Source organism: Nicrophorus vespilloides, unplaced genomic scaffold, assembly GCF_001412225.1.
Source record: "Nicrophorus vespilloides isolate i.1.1-1 unplaced genomic scaffold, Nicve_v1.0, whole genome shotgun sequence".
NCBI classification, from domain to species: domain Eukaryota; kingdom Metazoa; phylum Arthropoda; class Insecta; order Coleoptera; family Silphidae; genus Nicrophorus; species Nicrophorus vespilloides.
The window spans coordinates 147,190-172,830 of record NW_017097135.1 but is presented as its reverse complement, the minus strand read 5'-3'; the positions used below and the strand labels follow the sequence as shown (position 1 = coordinate 172,830).

Below are 25,641 nucleotides of genomic sequence, written 5' to 3'. Positions count from 1 at the left end.
ATCTAAAATGGCTGTACAATTTTTTTTCTCTTTATACCTAACAATAATTATCAGTCTCTCTGATGCCGTAGTAATCATTTCTTCTCTTCTTATATAGGAACAGATACATTTGCATTGCAACAATTGTTTGGCCAAAACAAGAACAAAATATATTAAAAAGCCATTGAAACCAAGAAAAATAAATAATAACAAGAACACCTTCAATGGCTAGAATAAAATTGAAGAATAACATAAATTATGTATAAAAGATGATCAGAACACTTAACACAACTTAAGCACTACATGAAAAAAAAGGAAAAAGAAAATTAGCATGAAAAATGGTTCCTTCAGATATAATATCAGTTTTAAAAAAGTAATTAACATAGTAAATTTAAATTAAATAATAAGAAGTTTATCAATTGTCACGATTTTCGTCATGAATTTTGGTGTGGATTTTTTGGTAATATTTTTTTTTCTCGTTTGTTTTCTTTTGGACCCATGCAACACAATTAAGAAAGAATTTTAAATAAATGAACTGTAACATTTCATTTAGATTTGCAAATTAAAGCACCAGAAATATAATGTGGAATTATTCAGTCCAAAAAAAAATTATGAAATTTCACCTAAATTAATTAGTTTAAAATTTAGTTTTCTTTTTATTAAGTTCAAGAAAAACTTATCTGATGATATCGACCCCACCATATCACATATAATTAATACTTTTAACTTAAAGAGATAGATATATAAATAAAAATATTCAAATCGCGGTTGAATTGCTTAAAAAAAATAATTATAAGATAATGACAATAATTGTTTCCCGTTTTTTAATTCACTTGCTGTTGACTTCTGATGGAAATATTAAAATAAAACTGGCGTAAAACCAATAGCATCAGGTCGGATTTTCTTAAACTTTCGCGCAACGATTTGCACTCGCACTATCCTCATTCCATTTGTTTAAGTCTGTAATTACCTAGCATTGGTGTAAGCATTTGAATTTGAGTCTATATCGAAGTCTAGCACTAAAAGTTTCGTTTCTTCTGTTCCATTCCTGCTACCAACCGCACAAACTAACTTCGTATCGTTGGCACGGATCCTCCAAACCACGCCCCCGGATCCGCCGCTATCCAATGCCACGAGATTTCTTATAAACTCCCCAGTTTTAACGTCCCACAATTTCACAGTACCATCATCCGAAGAAGTTATCACAAAACTATTATTAAATTGGAGGCAAGTTACGGCTGACTGGTGTTTAAACATACCTACGCAAAACAAATGAAATTAATTAACGATCAACTTTCTATAATTGCAAAGATATACCTGATAGCGTTTGCAAACACTGTCCAGTCACAATATCCCATACTTTAACTGTGGAATCGGCATTACCAGATACTAAAATGTTGTTCTTTAGTTCCATGCCTGATGTAAGAGATTGATGACCCATTAATGTGTGTCTACATGCGCCAGTTTGAACTTCCCAAACACGAATACTCGTATCCAGTGATCCACTTACAACATGTACTCCATCAAACTAAAATGTAAAAAAACAGTAATATCAGAAAGATTCATCTTCATTGTGTATTCCATAAACACTGAGTCAGATAAGTTCAGAGTACTTTTGTCAAGCCATTAATAATCAGTTTGAAAGTTATTCAAATGATCATATCAAATTTAATTCATATCTAATAAAATCCTACTTATGCTTGATGCAAGCTGCGAAACTTAGTAGACTACAAATGAATGCCTATGTTCTCATAAAAAAATGTCATCATTTCATATTCGGAATGAATCACTCGACAAATATGTCAAACCTTTTACTACGTAATCATTGAACAAAATGTCTTTGTTAAAGTAATTTTAAAAAGTATAAATAAAATATATACCTGTAATGAATATACTCTATTTGTATGTCCTTGCAACGTGTGTAAACATTCTTCTCTCTCAGGATTCCAAACTTTTACCATATAATCATAAGCGCCTGAAACAACTAATTTACCGTCGTACTGAACACATCGAACTGCGGCCATGTGTCCAACAAGAACATGCAAACATTCGCCGGAATGTATATTCCATACACGCAATGTAGCATCTCTGGAACCACTAACAACCCTAAAATTTTACAAATGAATTCCGTCTTATTTAACCAACTACTCTCAATTCATACTTATTTTCATGTAAATGCATGCAGCGCACCGTTGAGGTGTGCCCATAAAGTGTATGAATGCAATCTCCGGTTTCGACATCCCAGACTTTCAGCGTTCTATCCGTGCTTCCACTAATTATAATATGACCAGACATTTGAGATGACCAAACACCGCCTGTGTGCCCCACCAAAGTTCTTAAACACTAAAAATATATTATGAAATATTTAATAGCAGATACAAGGATGCGCCGATATTTACCTTGCCAGTCGTTGCTGACCAAACTTTCAATGTATTATCATCAGAGCCACTAACAATACGATTTCCACAAAATTGCAAACAAGTGATGACATGATCGTCATGACCCTTTAACATTTTTGGTGGTCTCAATGGTTTCTTCCTCCAATTCATTTCAATTACATGTTGACGCATGAAAGCTGCCTGAAGAGAATAAATAAAATATTAAAAAAAAATACGAATAAAGTATGCCATATTTTACCTTCCAAGGTGATCCCTGATTACTTGGAGACCGCGGCGAACTGCGCCTTAATTGAACAATATCTATACCAGCCTCCTTGCATTTCTCTTTCCATAGTAGATTGTCTTCTGCTAAAAATCTCCAACTGCGGCAAGTTTGGGCGGCCCTGAGCAAGTCGCGAGGCTCCAAAAATGAGAGCACCGAAAGTGCTAACTCCCTAGGCAACAATGAAATGAAATCCCGTTGAAACTGGGGTTCTATCACCTGCATCATGTGCCTTACTTGCGTAGGTTCACATCGTGCTATTAATTCGTTTATTGCTAAAATACGTTCGGCATTTGTCCATTTCTGAAACGAATGCAATTAAATTTCGTTCTTTCGTTCAATTTCAATGGTATTACTTGGAATTGCTTGAGCCAATCTATCATTTCTGGCGGTGGATTGTCTTTGGAAGGAATTGGCGCTCGTTTTATCAGATCACTAGTCGCGTTTGAAGGAACACCACTGCCGAAAACATTATATCGTGATGTTCTCGGCATCACCTGCAACGTTGGCAAACTCGTTGCTGATGTTGTAACAGTCTTATTTGTAGTTCTAGATAATCGCTTGGAAGGAAATCCATTCTGCATATCCAGTTTCCTCTTTCTCTAAAAAAAAATACGATTACTAATCCAATCAACATAACATTATTTTGATTATAGGGGCCACTAATCAGTGAGAAGATTAGTCATTAATCACGTAATAGTCGAAAAACACTAAATCATTTATAATTAAATTCATCATTTATAAATATATATGTGGGACATAGTATAAATATAATAAAAAATTACCCAATTTATCTCAGATGAAATGATTTTACTTTGATTTGAATTCAAATTTTCATTAGGTTCAAGAGATTCTGAAACACCATCTACTGAGTATCCTTCCTAAAATGATATTACTATTAATACAAAATTTAAATTATTAGTCAAATTGTATTTACAGTAGCTTCAACTGCTACCTCCAAATCATCATTAGATTCTCCATTATATTGCTCTTCAATGCAATCCTCCCAAGTTTCCTCTTTTTCTGCTTCTTCTTCATACTCATCATTTTCACCTAATCCTAGTTCACCGAGAAATGTGTTTTTAGTATTCTGTGAAGGTTCACTCTTTAAATTTGTTGGTGAATGAGATGGTCCAGGGTTTCCATTGGGCAGGTTATTTTCACTACATTCATGCTGGATTTGTCCTATGCTTGAAGGTCCTGGTACTGCTGTAATATTTAAGTACAAATTATACTGTATATATGTATAATTTAAATATTTATATACTAACACTCATTGGGAGGATCAATGCTTAGTGAGTCTAAACAAACAGTTTCTGTAGGACTTGGGCTTGTGCACTCTTGCTTATTTTCACTTTGATCCAGCAAAGATTGGACTGGTGAGTTAATTGTGTCTTTATTTGCTGGACATGATTCTGCCATTCTAAGGATATGTTATCTGTAAACAAAAGCAAACAATGTATATAGAAACAAATATACTTAATAATCACAAACATAGCTTCAGATTAAAGATTGCAATGGACAAAATAAGGAAAACAAAACAATGGGTTGCAGACCTTGAGTTGTTAAATTTTGCAAGTTATATAATGCAAACATTATTGAATATTTAAGATGGTAAAACGTGAGCGAAATGAGTGAAGAATTCGTGGTTGGCCACCCACGAGTGTTTACATTAATCTGTTCATTTGTAATTGTCCTTTATCATTAGCAAATATTAACGAACTGCAAACACAGGTCCGAAAACAGATGAAAACGAAAAGCGGTAAATAATTCCCCTAAATAGAAATAAGTGGAAAAAAATTACCCTAAAGTGGAGCTATTATCAAGATCTCGAAAGCGAGTAGGAAATTGGAAATATTTTGAGACGATTATAACGAATGGGGTTGGGTGAAAATGTGCTCATCGCAAGAGACCAAGCCCGTTCAAAGAAAGTAAACAAATTTCCACACTATCGCAAACGATTTACAAATTGTATCCTCGTCGCGCTGATCGAAACAAAAAAAAAACACAGTGTATTTCGTCGAGAACAATGTACAGAAAACGTGCTTTCTTGTTACCAAGAAAAAAAAATCGCGAGGAAAAATTAAGAAGCACCTACTTTCAGAAAAGTACACTGACTGCCATTCTTAAAATACTGCGTTTTCGTTTTATTGCTGTCACCTCTGCACGATGGTGCATTTCTCACCAAGTATTTAAAAAATGGCAACACTGCTCGGTTCCAATAAGCCAACTGAAGCCAACTCCTCGCAGCTCATCATCTTGATCTGTCCTTATTGCAAAATTCAATTACTTGCATTATAGACACAAGAAATGAAATATCGTTTTGTCATTACACAACACTTAAATGTCTATAAATATGTTTAATAATTGTTAAAGCTCTAAAATTCACTTATTAAATAATTAAGAGTAACATTATTTACTAAAATATAAATGTAACTATTGGCAACTATAAATAATAACTTCAATGAATGATTGTAAATATTCAATTATTTGTGCATAACTAAGAAAGATCATATTCAATAGTTTCTGTAATTGTAATATTCTCCTATTCTACAATTTATTAAGAGGCTTTACATTATCCATAATTATTTATTATATACATAATTACATCAATATAAAATATTTTGTATATTTTTTAATATTGTTATTAACGATATTTGCATAAAATATGCTTAGTATAAATAATAGTTTTAATTTAGCGTCTATTGGTAACACTGCAAAGTTGGTGGTGGTTGGTTGGTAGTATGTTGATATTTTCGCGCTAACTGGTATTACTGGTATAGTAAACGCCATTCTTGTTTACCCTTGTTTATTGTTTAATTTATTAAAAAATTCAATTTGAATAAGTGCCTTCAAAATGCCACCTAGATTGAAGCACATCGAGGTGGAGAACTTTAAGTCTTATCGTGGAAGACGTATTATTGGACCTTTGAAACCTTTCAATGCAGTTATTGGCCCTAATGGATCTGGTATAACAGCATTCTTATTGTACAATTTTATGGGAAATGATATATTATTGTTTTAGGTAAATCAAATTTTATGGATGCTATTAGTTTTGTCATGGGTGAAAGAACACATAGTCTACGTGTGAAAAGGCTTAGTGATTTAATACATGGAGCAGCTATTGGCAAACCAATTTCTCGAAGGTGTGTTTTCCTATTGGTTATATTATTTAACATTTTTGGGCTTGTATGAGAATCAGCAATATGATAATAATTCTCTATTGATTTTAGTGCTTCTGTTACTGCTGTCTTCTACTTAGATGATGATGAATTGAAAGAGAAAGCTTTTCAAAGATCAGTCCAAGGGTCTTCATCAGAATATAGAATTGATAATGAGGTATTTGATATGACTTCATTCAAATGTTATCATACTTTGTGCAGAACAGAACATTTTTCTCTAAAGCCTGTATGAATAATGTTTAAGCTGGCACATATATAAAATCTACATGTTAGTATTTTTACAACATGTAGATACATATACAGTGGTCTATTGACCATTTTGCCTATATTTTATTTATGTTTTAAATTTAATAACAATTTTATAGTTTTGTTAACCCAAAATTAATTGTTGTTTTTTATTTTTGTAGATTGTCTCTAGCCAGGAATATTTATCAGAATTAGAAAAGTTGAGGATAAATGTAAAGGCCAAAAATTTCCTAGTGTTTCAAGGTGCTGTTGAAAGTGTTGCAATGAAAAATCCTAAAGAAATGACTGCATTGTTTGAAGAAATTAGTGGGTATGGTATTAATTTAATTTAAAAACAATGTTTATTTGAAATTTTATGAATTTAAGATCAGGAGCATTGAAAGAAGAATATGAAAAGTGTAAGCAAGCTATGCAAAAAACCCAGGAAGAAATCAACTTTGCTTATCAAAAGAAAAAGGGATACAATGCAGAAAGAAAGGAAGCTCGAATTGAAAAAGAAGAGGCAGATAAATATGCTCGTTTAAAAGATGATTTAGTAAATTTTTACATTTGATTTAGACAAAATGTTTATATAATTTTTATTGCAGAATGAGAAAATGGTTGAACATCAGTTATTTAGACTCTTTCATAATGAGAGAGATATGAAGAATTTGGAATGTGAATTGAAGTCAAAGATGAAAGAAGTAGAAAAGATTGAGAGGAAAAAAGAAAAAGCCGAAGAAGTTTTAAAAGACAAAAAGAAGGAACAGAGTCGACACGGACGTGAATTGGCCAAAATCGAGCAAGATATTCGTGAAATGGTATTAGCCTTGTAATTAAAATATAATATACGCTAATACTTTTGTTTTTTAGGAAGTGGAAATATCTAAGAAAAAGCCTCAGTTTATTAAAGCTAAAGAACGAGTAACTCATATGCAGAAGAAATTGGAAGGTGCTACGAAAACGTTGGAGCAGGCTAAGAAAGCGGATGAAGCTCATAATAATGATATTAGGAAGTTAGAAGAAGAATTGGCCGAGGTTGAATCTTCTAAAGAAGAATATGAGTCCACTATTGCTGGTGAATCTCAAAGTCAAGGAAGAGATGTCCACCTTGAAGATGAACAAGTGAATTAATTTACAATAATATATTGTGATAATAATGACCGTTATCTTTTTAGGTCCGAGAATATCATAGATTAAAAGAAGAAGCTGCTAAAAGATCGGCTAGATATATGCAAGATTTAGATTCTGTCAACAGGGAGCAAAAGGCGGACCAGGATAGGCTAGATAATTATTCTAGAATGAGAACAGAAGCTGAAAACAAACACAGACAAAAAGAGCATGAAAAGGAGGAAATGGAAAAGCGTATTGAGAAATTGCTTGAACATATTAAGTAATATTTAACGTTTAACGTAATTACAAGGAAATTAAATAATTATTTTATTTTAAAGGACTAGCGAACAAGCTTTAAAGGACCAAAAGAATTTGAGAGATTCGTTGCAATCTGATGTTGGATCTTCAAAAGATCGGGTTCAGGAAATTCAAAAAGAATTGGAAGATGTTTGTGAACAGCTTGGTGATGCTCGTACCGACAAACACGAGGATTCTAGAAGAAAAAAGAAGTCCGAAATTGTTAAAAGATTTCGAGATAATTATCCCGGAGTGGTAAGCAGATGAAAAAAAGAGAAACACATTTTGCACATATTTTTTTTTTCAGTATGACCGGTTAATTAATATGTGTCAGCCTACCCACAAAAGATATAATGTTGCTATTACAAAAGTACTGGGAAAGTATATGGAGGCAATTGTCGTTGATACCGAACAAACCGCTAGAAATTGCATTAAATATTTAAAAGAGCAAATGTTAGAATCAGAAACATTTTTGCCAATCAACTATTTGCTCATGAAACCAGTGAAAGAGAGATTAAGGAATATAACGGACCCTAAAGGTGTTAAACTATTGTATGATGTCCTGCAGTTTGAACCTCAAGCCATCTCTAATGCTGTGTTGTTCGCAGCAAACAATGCATTGATTTGCGAAACTCCAGATGATGCCATGAAAGTGGCTTATGACATCGGTGGACGATATGATGTAATTAAATTAGAGAATATTTATCTTACAGTTACCTAATTCTGTTCAATTTTAGGCTGTTGCTTTAGATGGTACTTTTTATCAAAAAAGTGGAATCATATCTGGAGGTAGTTTGGATTTGGCCAGGAAGGCTAAAAGATGGGATGAAAAGCACATGTCTCAATTGAAAGCACAAAAGGTTAAAAAAATTCACTACGTTTACATTTATTCATTCAAATGAAATATTTTTATTTTACAGGAAAAACTTACTGAAGAATTGCGCGAAGCAATGAAACAATCGCGCAAGGAGTCCGAATTAAATACAGTTGATTCGCAAATTAGAGGAACTGAAACCAGGCTTAAATATGCGAAGACAGATAAAGAGACAACGGTGAGATTAAAAAAATATATTTTTTTTAAAATTGGAAAGATAATCAAATTCTTAATATTTTCAGTCCAAACAAATTAAAGTAATTGATACGGAATTAACGAGGCTTTCACAAGAAATTGCTAAATTTGGGGTGAGTTTCATATTAATCCAAATATTGGTAGTCGTAACATTTTGTTGATATATTTCAGCCGGACATTGAGGAAATCGAAAGAAGTATGCAGCAACGAGAACAGCATATTGAAGAAATTAAAATGCAAATGAACAGTGTTGAAGACGTCGTGTTTTCAAAATTCTGTCAAGAAATCGGTGTTAACAATATCCGTCAATATGAAGACAGGGAGTTAAGAACACAAGAAGAAAGAAAGCAAAAGCGGTTCGAGTTCCAAAAGCAAATTAATAGAATTACTAGCAACTTGGAGTTCGAGAGAAGCCGAGATACGCAAAGTAAATGATTCATTATGTTGTTTACGCAATTTGTAATGATGAGTGTGTTATAGGTAACGTAAGCAGATGGGAACGGACAGTAAATGACGAAGAAGAGAGATTGGAGACGTGCAAGAAACAGGAGCAAAAGCAGCGCGATGAAATTGATAAAGACGTTAGACAAGTCGAAAGACTTAAATCTGATAGATTGACGAAGAAACAAGAATGCGATGCAATGGAAGAAGAGGTGGGCAAGGCTCGCAGGGAGGTTGGAACCATAGCTAAAGATATTCAATCATCCCAAAAGAATGTGGTTTCGTTAGAAAACAAAATTGAAAGCAAAAAGAGCGATCGTCATGCAATACTTATGCAATGCAAAGTACGTATCTCAAATAATGGAAATATTTAGGTGTATTTTAATTATTTGTTTGCTAGATGGAAGACATTGCAATTCCAATGCTTGTTGGAAATATGGAAGATATTGTTCAAGATCAAAATCAATCTTCTCTTGGAAGCGAAGATACAAATAGTACTACTCAGCAGTATGAAAGGGAAGCAAGGTAAAAATTATTAATTGAAAACCGTCGTTTTGAAAAGAAATAATAATTTGTTTTCTAGGATTCAAATCGATTATGAAATGATGTCGGACCATCTGAAAGACCTTGAAGAGAAAGATGAAATTAAAAGAATGGCTGATAAGTTGGTCAATTCGATTAAAAATCTACAAGATACGCTTACTAAGATTCAAGCTCCTAACATGAGGGTAAATGGTGTCCAGTTTATTCAAGACATATATTTTAATATTCGTATTTTTAGGCGATTCAAAAGTTAGAATTAGCTCAAGGAAAGTTGCAAAGCACCAACGAGGAATTTGAGAGTCTTAGGAAGCATAATAAGAAGACAAAATCTGCTTTTGAAAGAATCAAGCAGCAGCGTTACGAACGCTTCACCAAGTGTTTCGATCACGTGTCCAACGAAATCGATTCCATTTACAAGAAACTCGCTCAAAACAATTCGGCGCAGGCGTTCTTAGGTGCGGAAAATCCAGAGGAACCTTACTTGGATGGAATCAATTACAATTGCGTGGCACCAGGAAAACGTTTCCAACCTATGTCTAACTTATCCGGTGGTGAAAAAACTGTCGCAGCACTGGCATTGCTGTTCGCTATCCACAGTTATCAGCCATCACCATTCTTCGTACTTGACGAAGTCGATGCTGCATTAGATAACACCAACATTGGCAAAGTGGCCAAGTATATAACGCAAAAGACCGAATCATTGCAAACCATTGTCATTTCACTGAAAGAAGAATTTTATTCCCATGCAGATGCACTCATTGGCATTTGCCCTGCTGTAAGTATTATAATTTATTACATTATATTACAAAATCAGAAAAGCAAGAACTTTCTATAAGGTTCTATCATTATTTTTTACATTAATTTTAATTATTTTCTATATTTTTTAGCCCGGTGATTGCCTTATTAGTCAAGTATTAACTGTGGATTTAACGAAATATCCCTAGTTAACGTTCATTAAATTAACTAAAGCGGACAAGGTTAACATGATTATTTTATATTTCATTAATATTTTACGTTTTCTTTTAGATTTCAGATTGTTATAAATTTTATGAAATGTATGCTACACTTGGTTAATTTAATTAATAAACCAAACGTATTTTTTATAGTCGTTCTATTTATATGAATATTTTAAAAGCTTTCAGTTTTCATCTTTAATCATTACATAATAGATGACTGATTTCCATAGGAATATGTATTTTTGTAATTGTTTATTTATTAGTTCTGTGTACTCTTTCCAAGTCAATCTTATATCTTGCGTGACTTAGAAATGCTAGACTGGAGAATAAAAAATACTTCATATGGAAAAAACATGATTACTCCAATTTTCATTATAGAATAGTTCTATTTATAATAGAAACTGTCCGAAAAAATAAAATTAGGATACTGTTAAGTTCATAAAGTTTTTGCTGAAAATTCTTATATTTAATATAAAAATTTGATCGAAAAAAAAAACGTTAATAAATCTTTAATTTTAAAAATATTCATTTATAAAAATGTAGTTTCGTGCCTGAATAATATCAACAAAATAAATTTACAATTTTGTATTGAGCCAAAGTGCTATGGACCGGAGTCTTTCTGCCTTGAAAAAATAAATTTTCAAGAGTTTATAACAGAAATATTCTGTTTTGATGTTCAAACAGCTTTCGAATCAACTCTCTAAAATTAATGAATGATCTAATTGATTGATGGGTGAATTAATATGAAACAAGTGTTTTTTTTTTCTTTATATATATTTTTATCCAACAGAGCCATTTTCCTACATTTGCTATAAATCTTTTTCGTCAGTTCCGCATTTTGCTTTCTCTTCTCGTACAATGAATTATATAAAATCAACAAATTTTATATATATTTCAAAAATGCATAAATATATTTCTTGAATGCAAAGAAAATTATCATTTCGAAAAATTATAAACAAAAATATATATAGAAGAGATCCGCCACTTGATTTTTGTTGTGTATATAAAAATATATAAATTAATAAAAAATAAAACGTGTAAAAAAATGATTGAGAAAATACAAACTATATGTAAAATAAAACAAAATTATCTATACAGACATTTGCTAAATATTCTAAAGTGCGATCATTAAAAATTAACAAGAAAACCCAAATATATATTTGAAAATCATTATTATCATCATTCATGTTATGTCTTTACATTATACAAAATATAAAATGTTTTGGCATTGGTTCAGATTAATAAAATGTTGTATCAATAACGCATCACTAAAACCTAATGCTCAAAATACACAACTCGGTAAATATTTTAATAATATTATTTTATTTTTAACTCTTTAATCGAATGTAGGCGGTCGGTGCTCTGTATGGTCCCCCGTTTAGCGTGTTCCAAACTCGTTCGCATCGTCCTCGGTAATGTCACCGTATTCCCAAATGTTTGAATGATTCTTCTTGGCAGCGTCTTGCGCGGCTCTGTATTCATTCATCTGGAAGGATGGAAGGATTAATATTGATGACTCTACATATTAAAAGATGCCGGTAACTTACCAATTTGTTTAATCTGCGTTCCCTTCTCTTTTCGACTAGCAGAAGTCCATCGGTGATAAGATTCTTGGCGATGTCTTCTTCCTGGCCTTCGGTCATCAGGGTGACGCATGGTGGAACTCCCGGTACACGGTATTCGACATTAAGCAAAAGCTTACGGCCCATAGTATCTTCACGCATGTATTTGAGGGCTAAGTCGGCATATTCAACGTCCTTTGGAAGACTGACGCAGGCGAGACTGTATTCCGTCGCATAAGGCTTTTCGCTGGCGCAGTTGGCGGGAATGCTAGCAAGGCGGGTAGAGTTCAACGTTTCCATGTTACCATAGTCGATGTACAAAACTGTAACGGAAGATCCTGTGACCTTATCAACCTTCGCTCTGTACCATTCTTCATCGACGGTATATTTAGCTGCGCAGATGTCACCGCGTTTTGGTGTGTAGGCACCAGGAAGAGGCGGGTTAGCTTGGAATTCTTGACGAAGTTTCGTGGTCAAAGCTTCCGCTTTAGCTCCGAGGTTGTAGTTTTGTGCGAAGAATGTACCTTCCTTGGTAATCTCGGTAATAACAACCTCCTCGTAGCTTACTTTCCTGTCAGGATTTGTCCTCTCTTCTTCAACCTTTTCCTCTTCCTCCTTCTCTTCGACGTAGTCCTTCCATTTCTTCAATTTGCGTTGTTTAGCGCTATCTTCGGCATTCTTCAATTCGCGAGAATATTTTGAACGGTCGGCAGTTGGGTGCATGCTAGCCAAGCCTTCTTGAACTAATGCTACGGAGAGATTGGTGTTATCAATCCAAAGCCAGCCGATGAAGTTGCCAGCCTTATCAGTAGATTCAACTTGAACGGTGACTTCCTTTTGCAAACACTTTTCTTTAGTGAAAGCTAAAGCTTCCTCTCCGAATGGTTCGGCTTCACTTGGAGGTTGATTTCCCATTGCTGGGCGAGCTCCTCTTGGACAGTTAATTCCTCCCAACAAGAAGGTGCAAAGGCAATGCTCCTTGGGGATGAAAACGCGCATTCTGGAACCGCTGGCCACAAACTCTACGATTCCATTAATACGCTCGGCACGTTGGAATGAAGAAAAATATTGCTTTGATTTCACAGCATCAATTTCGATAATCCTGTGAGATGGGATATCCTTTTTGGCATGGATACCCTTTTGCGATTTTATAGCTTTAGTTTCGGCAGATAACAAGTCGTCGTAGTGGGAGCTGCGTTGATCATCATCAGGCCTGTACCTGACTACAGTAGCGTAACCCTTCAATACCAAAGCTTCAGCGACATTGACACCACCAATTGTAACAGTGGCACAAGTCTTTTCGGGGAAGCTGTCGCGAGCTTCTTGGATGTAATCAATAACTACGTGCACTTTCTTGTCAATAAGTTTCTTTCTCAAAAATTCACGAGCTTCGAACATCCACGGAATATCGTACAATGGACGGAATCCTTTTGGTCTTGGAGTAGGTTTGCCATCTTCATCAGCAGCACTTTTAAAGAAATAAATAATTATATTATTTGTTACTATTTAGTGCAACTAATGAATATAAGTAGAAAAACAAATAAAAACTTTTCTTACCGGCCGACTTCCTTCGGTGGACGAATGGAAGACAAAAACATTTTTTTGACTTGATTGTTAGCTAGCTTAACCATCAGTGCGTCTCCATTAACAACTTCTACGACGGTCGCTGTGAATTCCTTCTCTTTGCCAGTAAGCTGAGGAGAAGACGATTGCCAATCCTTCCACATCTTCCTCTTGCCTTCCTTGGCTTGCCGTTCAGCAGCCCTAAGTTTATCGGCGCCCGATTTCATGAACGCAATAGACCAATCAACGCAACGGGCCAATCCTTCCTTCAGGAGCAATTCAGCGATGTTACCCTTGGGGTAAAGGATGGTACCAACAAAATTATTGTTGTTGACAGATTCGAGAACAATCTCAACATCGCGCTGCAACAATCTGACTTCAACAAAATAACGAGCCTCCTTCGCAAAAGGCACTTCAGTATTTGGATCTGGTTTTCCTTTGTCGTCTAACTTGAAACCTGGACAACGGATTCCAGAAATCATCAAAGTAACATGGTTGAAATCGGGAAGAAGGAAAGCTCTGACGGTAGATCCATCTCGTACATGTTCAATAATAGCTTTTACTGGTTTTCCAGCTTGCTTGTCAATGAAAGTTCTCATATTATCAACGGACCATTTAATGTCCCTGACGTGTTCAGAGTTGTTTCCACCCCACTTTCCTTTGCCAGCGGTCTTGGCGGCATCTTCGAGTTCTGACAGACGCGAGTTGTCTTGGGTCCTTCTGACGGTAACAAAACCTTCTGACACCAAAGACTCGGTGATGTTTTCGGCGGTGTTTAAATCCTTGCCAAGATATACTACTCCGTATTCGCGGGTAGCATTTGGCGGTTTCTCGCACCTGAACAAAACTTCTTCACCGATGAGCTTCTTACGAAGGAATTCCCTAGCTTCCCAGGCCCAAGGCTCATCCTTAGTTTCATCGGAACTGATAACGATAAGTATATAATTAGAATCCGATACTATAGAGCAATGTATTTTAAACTTACCCGTCGGTAGCACGTCTTCCTAATTTAGGGGCAGTTACGCCAGAGAAAATCAATTGCTTTTCTGGTGGAGGAGCTCCTTGTGAAGCCCTGATGATAACAGAGTCCCCAGAAAGGACCTATTGACAAAAGAAATATTTAGTATTATATTAAAAAAAAACCATAGATAAACTGTACTTAAGAATATTGATAAATATTGTTGACTACTGATAAGTAGCATATTTGCTCAGTAAATCTCCATTTGCCCACCATATGTTTAAAATATAAGCTACAATTACATTTTTTTAAGATTCTTTCAATTAAAACCAATTATATATGTATAATGTTCATTTCAAAATAGCATTTTATAATGATATATTCACTTTAAAAACAAATAATGCATATGTTTATTAATATATGAATTCATTTATTATTATTTTTTAAATTAGCATATTTATCATTATTTTGATTATAAAGTTTTAATAAAAGCATATTGTAACGAGAAAAAGTATATTGTAACGAGATTAAATAAAACGCACTTGAAGGTGTAAAGGTGAATGGTAAACATTTTCTAAAAATTATACAGCACTTTACAGGTTTGTACATGCCAACTCATAAGTGCAGGTTATGTATGTCAATCAATATTTAAAATATTGTAAAGTTCGTTTACGGTGCATTCTCGATGCATATTAAAAGAGCATTTTGAATTGAAAACAAGCGTGCGGATAATATATCGAAAAACGCTGTGTTTTGTAGTGCCATATGTGGTGCTCCAAATGCCAACCAAGCACACTCTCTCAACAAACTATGACAGAAATTCAGTTATTACGAGGAAATAGGATACTCCGAAATGTTCCTGAATGTACAAATTTGTAGATTTTACTTAACTTATACACAGATTGTACTTACTTGTTTCACAATTCCACGGTGCAGGGGAGGTAAATTTTGCTGGGTCGTCATCGCGAATGGGCCATCAACTACTTTGAGCATCAGATTCTGTGGACGGCGGAACGTCAAACGTCACCATAGGTCACGTGACTAAGTGAAAGCGTCACACTTTTCCGCATTTACATAACAAATATCTCCTTAAATCATAACAATTGATTATAAACAATGATATTATATAATATACTACTATTATCTGCTTTAATCTTAATATAAAAATCCATTTTTAATCCATCGTTCAAATTATACCAGTCAATGATGTGGCAATAGCTGTATAGAGCTATCTATGGGTGGCTCTAAGTACTCAACTAAATTAGTTGGCAATATTATTCTAATTTGTATCGTAACGTTGCAACTTTTGAATTTTTTTATTTTGGTTTGATTTTTTTGAAGATTTATTTAAGAAAAAATTATATGAGAAACAAAATATCTATGGTCAATAACTATTTACAATGAATAAATGTTGTATTTAACTTAAAATATAGTATGATGAAGATTATCTAATTATCAGCTAGAAAAAGTATATTATAAGAGTTATTCAATATGCAAATGCAACTAATATTTATATAAAAACATATATATTGATATATTTAACTGAAGCAGGTGTATTTTTAAATATTATAGGAAGTTAACTTCCTTATTACAATTTATTATGGGAAATTAACCATTGAAAATACAAATAAGCTATTATCACTTTTATTATATTATATTTACATAATAATAGACTACATATAATTTTATTTGGAAATTGTAAAATGCAATAAAGCGATTTTATTTTAAATAAAGAAAAATACATAAATACATTAATAGGACAATATTTTTTTTTAAGTAAATATTTCCTTTACGAATGTGATATACAGTAGAACCTCGCACAACCCGTTCCAAATTTCCGGATTTTTACTCGTATAGTGAAACAACTTTCCTCATATAAACTATTGTAAAATACGATAATTCGTTCCATATAAAAAAAAAGTAGAACTTGGTCTCACTTTTTAATTTTGCTTCTCATATTTACGGTTATTTTTATTCTTTGGCTTTTTATTTGAAGACATGTAAGTGTTATTAAATTAAGCACACAAAAAAATCACAAATAACATGTCCGAATACAAGTTTGGAAAGATGTGTGATCACAAACAACACTAAGATGCAACTAGAATGACTACTAATATCAGGAACTGTTTTTCCATTCACATAAGTTGACTCAATTTGTTTATATTATTTGTATCAATTCGGAGTCTTAATGGAGGTCTCTTTATACTTTTAATATTTGTTTATATAAGCGTGCTTAGTTTTTTTTTATATTCTTTGGACACAATATACTTTTGTTTTGCTTTAAATCAAACACAAATTATATTTGTAAAGTATAATCAGCTGTCAACAAAGATGACAAAAAAAAATCGATGATGGTTAATATATTCAAAAATACACATAAAATGTGTACACAAGTACACAATTAAAAGTAAACAACATTTATTTATTATCCCAGCCAATTTATTGTAATATATTTAACTACATCATTGGATACAGTGGCTAATAATGCTCTCTTTTTGACTGAAGTGCTTAATCTACCAAAAGCAATTAACTCACTAGTATGTAAGTTTGTTTCAGGGTCATCCAAACACTTAACTATAAAAACAGCATGGTACATTAATGGATCACCTGAAATAGAAAATGTATAGCTCTCCAATATAAAAATTTCTTTTACAAAATTACCTTCATATACCAAATAATCTCCACCAAATTTTTGTCCTGAAGTAACACAGTAACCCTTCTGCCATAAATCTTCAAATACTATGCTATTTATATTACTGTTTAACCTTGTAAAATCCTTTTGCAGTTCAATATCTGGTTCAGATTCTATAATATTACATAATTATTAAATTGCTAATAAAAACTTTAAATTTAATTTACCAATATTTGAGTTATAACTTAAAATGGGCCATATCATGTTGTTCTCATTAACAACAACTTTATTTATTTCATCTTTTAATATTTCCTCTTTACTCCTTAGGTCACCCTTTTTATGTTTTCCTTTCATGATTTTGTCAATGTAAATCTGTACAGTTTTCAATTTCATGTCCACATAAATGTTCTTCTCCTCTGCCAGTAGCTTTTGCTCAAATTGTTTGTATTCTTCGAGTGTTTGCAGCTGATTAGAGATATTTCTGTATTTAACAAGCTGTGCCACATTGTTTTTGAAGAGCAAAACTGCTTCTTCAGGTAGTAGTTGTGTGGGAAGTGCTAAAATATATTAACAAATTACTCTAAATGATTTGTATACATTTATTTTACTTACCAGGTACATATTGCGTTGATCCTAAGAAGTTACCTATTATTCTATACTCTTTTCTTAGTATCTCCCAATCTAAAAACAAACATAGAAAAAATGTATAACCTAAAAATGTATATGTGTATACCTTCTATTTTATAAACTAAAATCAATCCGTTTTGATAAACCAAGTCAATCATAACTATTAATTAATAATTATAATTAAATATTTTTTATTTTCTATTTATATCATGTATTAATTACATATACGTTAGGCCACCTTAAACACTCCTAGATTGATCTTTATGTAATACCTGATTAATTGATCAAAAAATAAATGTATTCCAACGTTACAAAATCTTCAGGTCAATTTAAATTAAAGATTCAGTATGTTCAGTATATTTATTGTACAGTCTTATAAAAACGTATTTTGAACTATCTTCAACTTATATAAGTTCTATATATCCCACCCCATCGCTCTTTCCACTGCGTTTTTCCAGCGAACATAACAAACATCTCTTTCGTTTTCTGTATACCTGGGAGACCATGTTTGGAAGGGGATTTCAAGGGGAGTGTTTACAATATCCCAACATCCAACGGCTGCGCCTGCTACCATTGCAGCTCCTAAAGCTGTGCTCTCAGCCATATTAGGTTTATTTACTGTTACTCCCGCCAAATCAGCTTGCAATTGCATAAGTAAACTATTTGCAGTCATCCCACCATCAACCTAAAATAACATAATTTATATATCATTTTCTTTTCAAGTCTTTAAAATGTCTTCATCACATACTTGCATATTTTGTAAACGACGACCATAATCTTTATCCATGGCATCTAAAACATCTCTTGTTTGAAAGCAGACGGCTTCTAGAGCTGCTTTAATTATATGACTTGAGTTTGTTTCTGCTGATATACCACAAATTACTCTAAAAAGTAATTGAAATTAATTTGTTCATTATTATAGTTAAATAACTATTACCCTCTGGCATTTTGTTGCCAATAGGGCGCATATAAACCGCTAAAGGCTGGAACAAATACTACATCTCCACCAACAATTAAATCTGCTTCCCTGGCAATACTTTGTGCTCTTCCAAAATGAGGTAATATAGACATGTTATCTCTCAACCATGAGAGTGCAGCACCAGCAACAGCCACTGAACCTTCAAGAGCATACACAGGTGGTTGATTTGGGCCTAATTGATAGGCTACAGTAGTTATTAGTCCATGAGTACTGTTGACCTTAACATTTCCAGTGTTGTAAAGCAAGAAACATCCAGTTCCATAAGTTGCTTTTGCCTAAATGACAATAATAAATAATTTTATAAAGTATTTAACTGATTTGATTACATACTTGACCACTCTTTAAGCATTGTTGACCAACAAGTGCAGATTGCTGATCCCCCAAACATCCAGAAATTGGTATACCTTTCAAAGGTCCTTCTTGCACCTCTCCATAAACTTCTGAGCTGGATTTAATGTTTGGCAAAATATTTTTAGGTATTTCAAAGAAATTTATTAGTGTAGGATCCCATTTTAAAGAGTCTATATTCATTAGCATGGTTCGAGAAGCATTGGATACATCTGTTATATGTATGCCATTGTTTTTACCACCAGTTAGATTCCATATAAGCCAAGAATCAACATTTCCAAACAAACATCTTCCCTCATCCATAGCCTTCTTAACTTTAGGCACATTATCTTGCAACCATCGTATTTTGCAGGCACTAAAGTATGGTGACATGGGGAGTCCACATAGTGGCTTCAAATATTCTTTGTTTCTGCTTTTATTTGGCACCTTATCCAACAATTGATCCACAGTTTGTGCTGTTCTCATATCCAACCAAACAATTGAATTATGCAAAGGAACACCTGTTGTCTTATCCCAAACAATGGTGGATTCCCTTTGGTTAGTGACCCCAATTGCAACTATCTCATCCACACTCCTGCCCAAATCACTTAATTTCTCTACACTGCATTTTATGCATGTATATACTGCATCTAAAATTACCATGGGATCTTGTTCTACCCATCCTTCCTGTGGAAACTGCTTTGTGAGCTCTACCTGATGACTTGCCACCACTGTTGTGGTGCCTGCTTCAAAGATGATAAACCGAGCACTTGAAGTGCCCTCATCAATTGCACCCACAAGGGGAGAAGATTTAAGGTGGATGTCTGATGTGGACATAATCACTCAACACTAACTGATGCAAATTAACAACAAGTATTTTAATAGATGCATTATCTAACATAATTGACCTTTGTTCAATCATCTACAAACACATGCACATAACACACACACACAATACCATAAACATAATATTTCCAATCAAATATATTTCTTATCATTTTCATTAAGTTATGGGCATTCATTTTATTTGTCTGTTTTGGGTCAATTCACTTTGATAACTTGACGCTGCTTGTTTATTTAACTATTATATCTCCATCTTCGTTTTAGTCATTGAAAATTATATTTTTCATCTTGTTTTATTATATATACGAAATAAAAAATAATTAGCTATTTATTAACACAGATATTTTTAACTCAAACAAATATAAGATTGCTAATCTTACCTATCTCTTAAAACATATAATTAAAGCTATTTAATTATCTTACAAACAAAATAAAACTAGATTACTTTAATTAGAGTAATCTAGTTTTGTTTTGAATAATTTCCAGGTGAAATTGGACGATCTTAAAAAAAAACTTTATATATCAAATAAAAAAATTCGTCTCCTTTCTTATACGCATCTTCAATTACATTTAATGTTATCCTACAAAATTGTTTCTGCCGAAGAAAATATAAACAATTAATTTTACACGAAAATGTGTGAAACATACCTTTGATTATCTTATTTACCTGTATGACTAATCCTGATAAGATATGGGAGTGAGCTACATAGGCCTTTAATCTATTTGGATCGAATCACATTCGTGAATATACTATACAAAAACTAAAATGAAATTACTTGGTTATTTCTTTGCATTCCTCTTGGGTAATTAACTTGATTAACTTTGAGTAACATTTAATTAATTTGAATTTTGAAGTGATTGCCTTGCTCACCCAGGAAACAGAGGCCAGAAGGAAGATTCTGAAAGGCAGGAAAACAATTACACGTACCTATATTGGTGAGTAAACGCTATTAATGTACGTAAATTGGAAAAAAAATATATATCGCGCATTTGTATTGCAGGTGAATCCGCTCTACCAGCTTGGGCATATGTGATTCTCATTGCCATTGGAGAACTAATTGCTGGTGGTATAATCTATTTTATAATGAAGAAGAAAATTTTGGATCGTGAAATTTCGGGACAGTATGCCTTAGCTGATACTATACCGCATTAGATCAGTATTTAATATTTCATTTATTACTTATATTTTTTTATATATACATTATAAATAAACATGTTTACCTAAATTAAATAGGACAATTATAATAGTAACAGATGTACTCAAATTATATTTGAGTATAAATAGCAGAAAATCTATGCAACTCAGTCAAATTAAAAATAATATCACAAGAACAAAAAATGCATCTTAATTAACCTCTGGATTCAAATGCTTTGCATTCAATGATAGCACAAGTTTGTGACTTGTCTGCAGAATAATGTTGATGTCTTCTAATGGTTCATATTTACATTTCTCTTCTGGAGACCATCCTGTGTACTGTAACAATATTACAATATTTCACTATAACTATTTTAAAAGCTTTACTTACAATTGATGTATTCCTGTATTTTAATTTTTTATCTTCAATAAAGGGTTCAAATTTTTGAAGCAAAAATTTGCCATCAATTCTCCATATATGTGGTGGATTTAGTTGATCAAAATTCTGCATATCCAACTTGGCTATTAAAAAGGAACCAGACTAAAATAATACTTCATTAGAATTGGTACATTTATTAATAAAATATATTACTGTGTATGATGAGTCAACTTCAACTGGTCCAATGTTGATCTTTCGTTTTGCAGAACCTTTACCTTTTCTAGTATGGTTCCAATCCTGATCACTATCATCATTGCTACTATAATCCAAAGAGAATCTTATCTTCTTTGTTTTTCTATTGGAACGCCTCCTTTTCACTTTCTTTTTCTACAATATTATAATAGTAATAATAACAATTACAAAATCAAATGCACATCCTTACATCATCCTCTTTCCATTCCGAACTGGAACCGGGATCATCCTCGTTCTCGGAATGCATTATTTGTCTGCAAAATATGTTGTCAATTGATAACTATTTAGACTGCATACTGAAGATAGAGGTTATGTTTATAACTACAATATAAAACTAGTATAGCTATTTGAAAATAATCTATAGATACAACTGTATTGCTATACAATACATATTATAATTAATATCTATTTTTATAAAGTAATGCAATTTACATACTTAATAAACTCGTTTGTAAACAATGATACACAATTCGCATGCGCATTTTGATACCAAATTGATATTTAAAATGAAATTAACGCAGCGAAAAATCTTTGGGTAAATTTAGTAGAGGACGTAATCATAAATAAACGAAATAAACTTTATTGAATCTTCTACATTAGCAAAATACTTTAAATATTTTTTTTTATATAATTAAATAGAACTAAATAGTTAATTGTTATTTTTAAGTACTAACACTGAATTGTAACATATCCATGCTAAATTAATGAAAAATCACGAAAGAAAGAGCAACACTTATTGTGAACGAAATATTGATTCATTTCAGTCAAATACATTTGATATATATATAGTAGAAATATAAATAATCATTTTATTAGTCACCAATAAAATGCATAAACCTGTAAGAAAAATAAATTATATTAATTCTTGTAATTGGGTGGCGTTTGGAAAAACTGTTTTTGCTTCCTCTTGGTGTTGCTCCTATAAATTAATGCAAATTTTTAACGTGGCTTTTTTATGGTACTTCATTAAACAATTACCTAACAAAATTGGGTGTAAACATTGCTTTACTTGATGGTCTCAATAGCGAATCCGTGCTTGGGGTCTGCTGTAACTTGGGTGTTCTCAAATACTCATTGTTGTTGTTAATAAATGCAGCCCAATAATCGGTCGGTAAATTCATCAAATGCTCCATTACCTAAAAAAACAAGTCATATAACGTTAATATTTATTTAAAATAAAACAGTTTCTTAATGAAAGTACCATATTCTGTTGACGCGTCTCTTTCAATAATAACTCAGGGTCTGGATCAGATGAGGAATAACCAACAATAGTGGGTCCAAATATTTTCGATAGATTAGAAATTGGCATTTTACATTCCTTGGAATCTCCAATTCTAAAAAAGAAGTATATAGTATTTGCTCTTATTGGAATTCATCGAATGTTATACCTTTTTAAATGCAAAATCATGTATGCTAGGGTATCCCTATTAGGTTGCGGTAATTCCGAAATTACTTGATACAAGGAACTGGCGATGTTTTCTTGCTCTTGTTCAACGCTCCTAACAAAATCGTGCCATAAATTCAAAGTGATCAAAGGTTCTTGCAAAGATCTAAGGAAATCCTTGACTGTGCCGCAGATGACATGAACATCAACTTGATTCAAACAAGGCGATCCTTTTCCCCTTAAGAATTTTTCCTAAACAAATCATATTAATACATGTTATTGAATACATTATTCATATTTATACCTTCAACTGTTTAACATCTCGTTCTGAACCGGGAATCCTGTAAAGTCCGATTTCCATTAAACCTTTCTGCTCTATTTCATTCAAACAATGCATAATCAGTGCTGGAACCATTGGAGTTGTTGTTGGTGTGTAGTCGCTAATGAATCCCTAATGAATATTGTTATTTTAAAATTGAGTTACAACATAATTTAGAAATATTACCAATATATTCTTTTGTGTAGGTGTATTAACATAAGGCACACATGGCAATGGCAAATTTCCTTTACATTCAGGATGGCAAGTGGCTCTGCAATCTTTACACTTCAATGCAGACTTTCCAAATCTCAGTCTCTTTTCACAAGACACACAAGTATCTGGCATTACTATAGTCTTGCTTTGCAATACATGCTGTCTTAAATTATTGTTATGTATAATTGGATTGGTCTTCCAAAGATTGCCAGAATCAACATTATCCTAAAATGAAAAAAATAAATAAATAATGATAGTAGATAAAACAATTTTTAATTTTACCTTTTCTTTTTGGTTTGGAATGGTTTGAATTATGGATGTAGCTGTGATAGGGCCATGTTTTGGCACTGTTAATGTTGTTGTTGCTCTAATACTATCTGCATTAGTAATCTGCAAGATAAAATTAAAAAAATAATTAATTGCAAATTTTTACAATCAGGACAAAAAAAATACCTCCACAACTTTATTATTAGATGATCTCCTTTTCTTCTGTGCAGGTTCTGGCAACTGATCCATACTAGGCCTATGCTTTTTCCATCCCTTTCCAGCATGTAAAGCAGACACATCTAAATCATCCTCCGATTTGGAATAACTAAAGTCTGATAATAATGAACCTGTTGTATTGACTTCATTAATTGCACTCAAACGTTGCCCTTGATGGCTTGAGTTTGGGTCCCAACAAGGTGCAGCAACAGTATTCAAAAATGACAATTTCTGTCTTGCATCCTCCCCAAGTCTTCCATCTCTATGCAAAAACTCTTTCACTCTACTTATTTGTTCTTCCAAGTAGTCTCTTTCATCTTCCACTTTGCGGCTGTACCTCTTCTCCTGGTCTATCATTTTACGAGCATGATTCAATTTGCTTTCCAAGTCACTAGACTCATGAATCTTTAGGTCCAATTGCTGCTGCAATCTGTGACATTCCTGTGCAGCAATTTTCAATTGTTTTGCCATATCTTCAGCTTGCCTTGTGAAATCAAGGAATGCATCTTCAACTTCATCATTTCTCTGGGTTTTTAATAAACGAACTATTTCATCATATTCAGCGACCAAAGACAATTCTCGGCCTCCATTGGATGGAACATAATCTCCACAACTGTTGGTGCTTTCCTCACTATCAGACATTTCACTTCTTGGCGTGTAATATTCTGTTATTGGTGTTTTGAAAGCATGCTGCAAATGTGCAGCCGCCTTTGGTGTGTTAAAATCACACATTCTCCTTTGCTTTTACTTAATTAAAACAATAAGTATATAACACTATAATCGTTGTAGAAATGTATAAAATTTAAACTTCAAAATGACAGTTAATGCCGTTGAAACTACATACGCGGGTAAACAACTTTCGGCTATTTGAATGCAGGCATACCAAAATAAGAATATTTTGAAACAAAAAAAAACGAAATATTGTACTTCTACTGATATTAAAATTCTTTGTTACTATTGAAAATCATTTAAAAATTCTCAAAACTAAATGACTCAATCGTATGACTTAAATCTAAAAGTATGATTAAATTTAAAATTCACGCCATCAAAATGTTCTACAAAACAAGAAAAACTTCAGATTATTTTGAAAAAATTGATAGAGGTTTAGAAATACACACTCCATTCCACTCTGGGCCACACGATTAAATATATTTTACAATTGTTATATCGTCTATAACTCTATACATAGAGGTGCTTTATATATTTTTTACATAAAGAAAGAACTACTTATTACAGAATTATTGTTATTGTACTTCTTGAACTAAACTAATAAACTTTATGCAGTGGATCCTCGATTAACGAGCAAACCAAATTGTAACAAAATTGATTTGCTTAACGAGCAACGTTTCGTATAACGAGAAGTCCCGAATTGTGCGCCTGCTGCATCATTTTCCAAACTTATGTTCAGACATATGTGTATTTTATATTTAGACTTAATTTTTAATAGAACCGTAACTGTAACCGGAAAGTAAAATGACTCAATTGAAAAACCGGAACGAAATTTTAATTACGGTTAATT

The 25,641-nt window shown here is 32.8% G+C and overlaps 8 protein-coding genes across 10 annotated transcripts; 2 read left to right on the top strand and 6 right to left on the bottom strand.

Moving 5' to 3' along the window:
- On the bottom strand, positions 1-4,843 carry LOC108559084 (F-box/WD repeat-containing protein 7). 3 transcript variants are annotated; one of them, XM_017916226.1, is made up of 11 exons: positions 4,739-4,843; positions 3,912-4,078; positions 3,578-3,846; positions 3,426-3,521; positions 2,997-3,242; positions 2,617-2,943; positions 2,379-2,558; positions 2,141-2,322; positions 1,860-2,085; positions 1,297-1,507; positions 1-1,238 (listed from the first exon to the last, which is right to left on the bottom strand). In XM_017916226.1, exons 2-11 carry the CDS (start codon positions 4,060-4,062, stop codon positions 946-948), a joined length of 2,181 nt encoding a protein of 726 aa, XP_017771715.1. In that variant the 5' UTR covers positions 4,063-4,078; positions 4,739-4,843; the 3' UTR covers positions 1-945. The 3 variants fall into 3 exon arrangements, with proteins under 3 accessions (XP_017771715.1, XP_017771713.1, XP_017771714.1); XM_017916224.1 differs by having other exon boundaries at positions 3,578-3,849; positions 4,739-4,841; XM_017916225.1 differs by lacking the exon at positions 4,739-4,843 and adding an exon at positions 4,445-4,732 and having other exon boundaries at positions 3,578-3,849.
- A 534-nt stretch (positions 4,844-5,377) lies between these two features.
- On the top strand, positions 5,378-10,492 carry LOC108559079 (structural maintenance of chromosomes protein 1A). The gene is made up of 19 exons (XM_017916217.1): positions 5,378-5,609; positions 5,666-5,786; positions 5,874-5,979; positions 6,230-6,378; positions 6,435-6,603; positions 6,656-6,868; positions 6,921-7,172; positions 7,226-7,440; positions 7,499-7,712; positions 7,765-8,139; positions 8,195-8,317; positions 8,378-8,509; positions 8,574-8,639; positions 8,698-8,953; positions 9,007-9,311; positions 9,368-9,492; positions 9,551-9,695; positions 9,749-10,285; positions 10,398-10,492. Exons 1-19 carry the CDS (start codon positions 5,498-5,500, stop codon positions 10,452-10,454), a joined length of 3,672 nt encoding a protein of 1,223 aa, XP_017771706.1. The 5' UTR covers positions 5,378-5,497; the 3' UTR covers positions 10,455-10,492.
- A 1,018-nt stretch (positions 10,493-11,510) lies between these two features.
- Positions 11,511-15,583, bottom strand: LOC108559076 (staphylococcal nuclease domain-containing protein 1). The gene is made up of 5 exons (XM_017916213.1): positions 15,462-15,583; positions 14,577-14,692; positions 13,586-14,515; positions 12,014-13,496; positions 11,511-11,952 (listed from the first exon to the last, which is right to left on the bottom strand). Exons 1-5 carry the CDS (start codon positions 15,540-15,542, stop codon positions 11,845-11,847), a joined length of 2,718 nt encoding a protein of 905 aa, XP_017771702.1. The 5' UTR covers positions 15,543-15,583; the 3' UTR covers positions 11,511-11,844.
- Positions 15,584-16,983: 1,400 nt separating this feature from the next.
- LOC108559090 (tRNA-splicing endonuclease subunit Sen34) lies at positions 16,984-18,087 on the bottom strand (the record flags this gene model as incomplete). Its single annotated transcript, XM_017916232.1, has 5 exons — positions 17,915-18,087; positions 17,794-17,862; positions 17,409-17,738; positions 17,211-17,354; positions 16,984-17,156 (listed from the first exon to the last, which is right to left on the bottom strand). Coding segments are annotated over exons 1-5 (768 nt in total), but the record flags the coding sequence as incomplete, so codon positions are not given.
- A 67-nt stretch (positions 18,088-18,154) lies between these two features.
- On the bottom strand, positions 18,155-20,066 carry LOC108559088 (glycerol kinase). The gene is made up of 4 exons (XM_017916231.1): positions 19,118-20,066; positions 18,746-19,062; positions 18,557-18,692; positions 18,155-18,493 (listed from the first exon to the last, which is right to left on the bottom strand). The coding sequence occupies exons 1-4, from the start codon at positions 19,949-19,951 to the stop codon at positions 18,224-18,226; spliced, it is 1,557 nt and encodes a 518-aa protein (XP_017771720.1). The 5' UTR covers positions 19,952-20,066; the 3' UTR covers positions 18,155-18,223.
- Positions 20,067-20,565: 499 nt separating this feature from the next.
- Positions 20,566-21,188, top strand: LOC108559066. The gene is made up of 3 exons (XM_017916195.1): positions 20,566-20,760; positions 20,813-20,893; positions 20,959-21,188. Exons 1-3 carry the CDS (start codon positions 20,724-20,726, stop codon positions 21,108-21,110), a joined length of 270 nt encoding a protein of 89 aa, XP_017771684.1. The 5' UTR covers positions 20,566-20,723; the 3' UTR covers positions 21,111-21,188.
- A 90-nt stretch (positions 21,189-21,278) lies between these two features.
- Positions 21,279-22,214, bottom strand: LOC108559065. The gene is made up of 5 exons (XM_017916194.1): positions 22,160-22,214; positions 21,914-21,977; positions 21,685-21,858; positions 21,484-21,633; positions 21,279-21,431 (listed from the first exon to the last, which is right to left on the bottom strand). Exons 2-5 carry the CDS (start codon positions 21,968-21,970, stop codon positions 21,303-21,305), a joined length of 510 nt encoding a protein of 169 aa, XP_017771683.1. The 5' UTR covers positions 21,971-21,977; positions 22,160-22,214; the 3' UTR covers positions 21,279-21,302.
- Positions 22,215-22,544: 330 nt separating this feature from the next.
- Positions 22,545-24,974, bottom strand: LOC108559059 (rac GTPase-activating protein 1-like). The gene is made up of 8 exons (XM_017916186.1): positions 24,093-24,974; positions 23,922-24,029; positions 23,613-23,864; positions 23,412-23,558; positions 23,112-23,359; positions 22,925-23,057; positions 22,702-22,859; positions 22,545-22,642 (listed from the first exon to the last, which is right to left on the bottom strand). The coding sequence occupies exons 1-8, from the start codon at positions 24,852-24,854 to the stop codon at positions 22,582-22,584; spliced, it is 1,869 nt and encodes a 622-aa protein (XP_017771675.1). The 5' UTR covers positions 24,855-24,974; the 3' UTR covers positions 22,545-22,581.
- Between the last annotated feature and the right edge of the window lie 667 nt (positions 24,975-25,641).

Bases quoted from the DNA above. Each gene is read 5' to 3' on its own strand.
- LOC108559076 (XM_017916213.1), bottom strand. From the start codon at position 15,542: ATGCTCAAAGTAGTTGATGGCCCATTCGCGATGACGACCCAGCAAAAT. The intron at 14,516-14,576 runs GTAAGTTTAAAA...TATCGTTATCAG, and splicing joins GGAAGACGTGCTACCGACGG to TTCCGATGAAACTAAGGATG. The intron at 11,953-12,013 runs GTAAGTTACCGG...CCATCCTTCCAG, and splicing joins AACGCAGATTAAACAAATTG to ATGAATGAATACAGAGCCGC.
- LOC108559079 (XM_017916217.1), top strand. From the start codon at position 5,498: ATGCCACCTAGATTGAAGCACATCGAGGTGGAGAACTTTAAGTCTTAT. The intron at 7,441-7,498 runs GTAATATTTAAC...TTTATTTTAAAG, and splicing joins AAATTGCTTGAACATATTAA to GACTAGCGAACAAGCTTTAA. The intron at 7,713-7,764 runs GTAAGCAGATGA...TTTTTTTTTCAG, and splicing joins GAGATAATTATCCCGGAGTG to TATGACCGGTTAATTAATAT.
- LOC108559084 (XM_017916224.1), bottom strand. From the start codon at position 4,062: ATGGCAGAATCATGTCCAGCAAATAAAGACACAATTAACTCACCAGTC. The intron at 1,508-1,859 runs GTATATATTTTA...TTTACATTTTAG, and splicing joins ATAGAGTATATTCATTACAG to TTTGATGGAGTACATGTTGT. The intron at 1,239-1,296 runs GTATATCTTTGC...TGTTTTGCGTAG, and splicing joins GTGTTTGCAAACGCTATCAG to GTATGTTTAAACACCAGTCA.
- LOC108559065 (XM_017916194.1), bottom strand. From the start codon at position 21,970: ATGCATTCCGAGAACGAGGATGATCCCGGTTCCAGTTCGGAATGGAAA. The intron at 21,634-21,684 runs GTAATATATTTT...GTATTATTTTAG, and splicing joins AAGTTGACTCATCATACACA to TCTGGTTCCTTTTTAATAGC. The intron at 21,432-21,483 runs GTAAGTAAAGCT...ATATTGTTACAG, and splicing joins AATACAGGAATACATCAATT to TACACAGGATGGTCTCCAGA.
- LOC108559059 (XM_017916186.1), bottom strand. From the start codon at position 24,854: ATGTGTGATTTTAACACACCAAAGGCGGCTGCACATTTGCAGCATGCT. The intron at 23,559-23,612 runs GTAATATTTCTA...AATATTCATTAG, and splicing joins CTACACAAAAGAATATATTG to GGATTCATTAGCGACTACAC. The intron at 22,860-22,924 runs GTACTTTCATTA...TTGTTTTTTTAG, and splicing joins AGACGCGTCAACAGAATATG to GTAATGGAGCATTTGATGAA.
- LOC108559066 (XM_017916195.1), top strand. From the start codon at position 20,724: ATGAAATTACTTGGTTATTTCTTTGCATTCCTCTTGG. The intron at 20,761-20,812 runs GTAATTAACTTG...TGAATTTTGAAG, and splicing joins TTTCTTTGCATTCCTCTTGG to TGATTGCCTTGCTCACCCAG. The intron at 20,894-20,958 runs GTGAGTAAACGC...TTTGTATTGCAG, and splicing joins AATTACACGTACCTATATTG to GTGAATCCGCTCTACCAGCT.
- LOC108559088 (XM_017916231.1), bottom strand. From the start codon at position 19,951: ATGTCCACATCAGACATCCACCTTAAATCTTCTCCCCTTGTGGGTGCA. The intron at 18,693-18,745 runs GTAATAGTTATT...ATTACTTTTTAG, and splicing joins TGGCAACAAAATGCCAGAGG to AGTAATTTGTGGTATATCAG. The intron at 18,494-18,556 runs GTATGTGATGAA...ATGTTATTTTAG, and splicing joins GTCGTTTACAAAATATGCAA to GTTGATGGTGGGATGACTGC.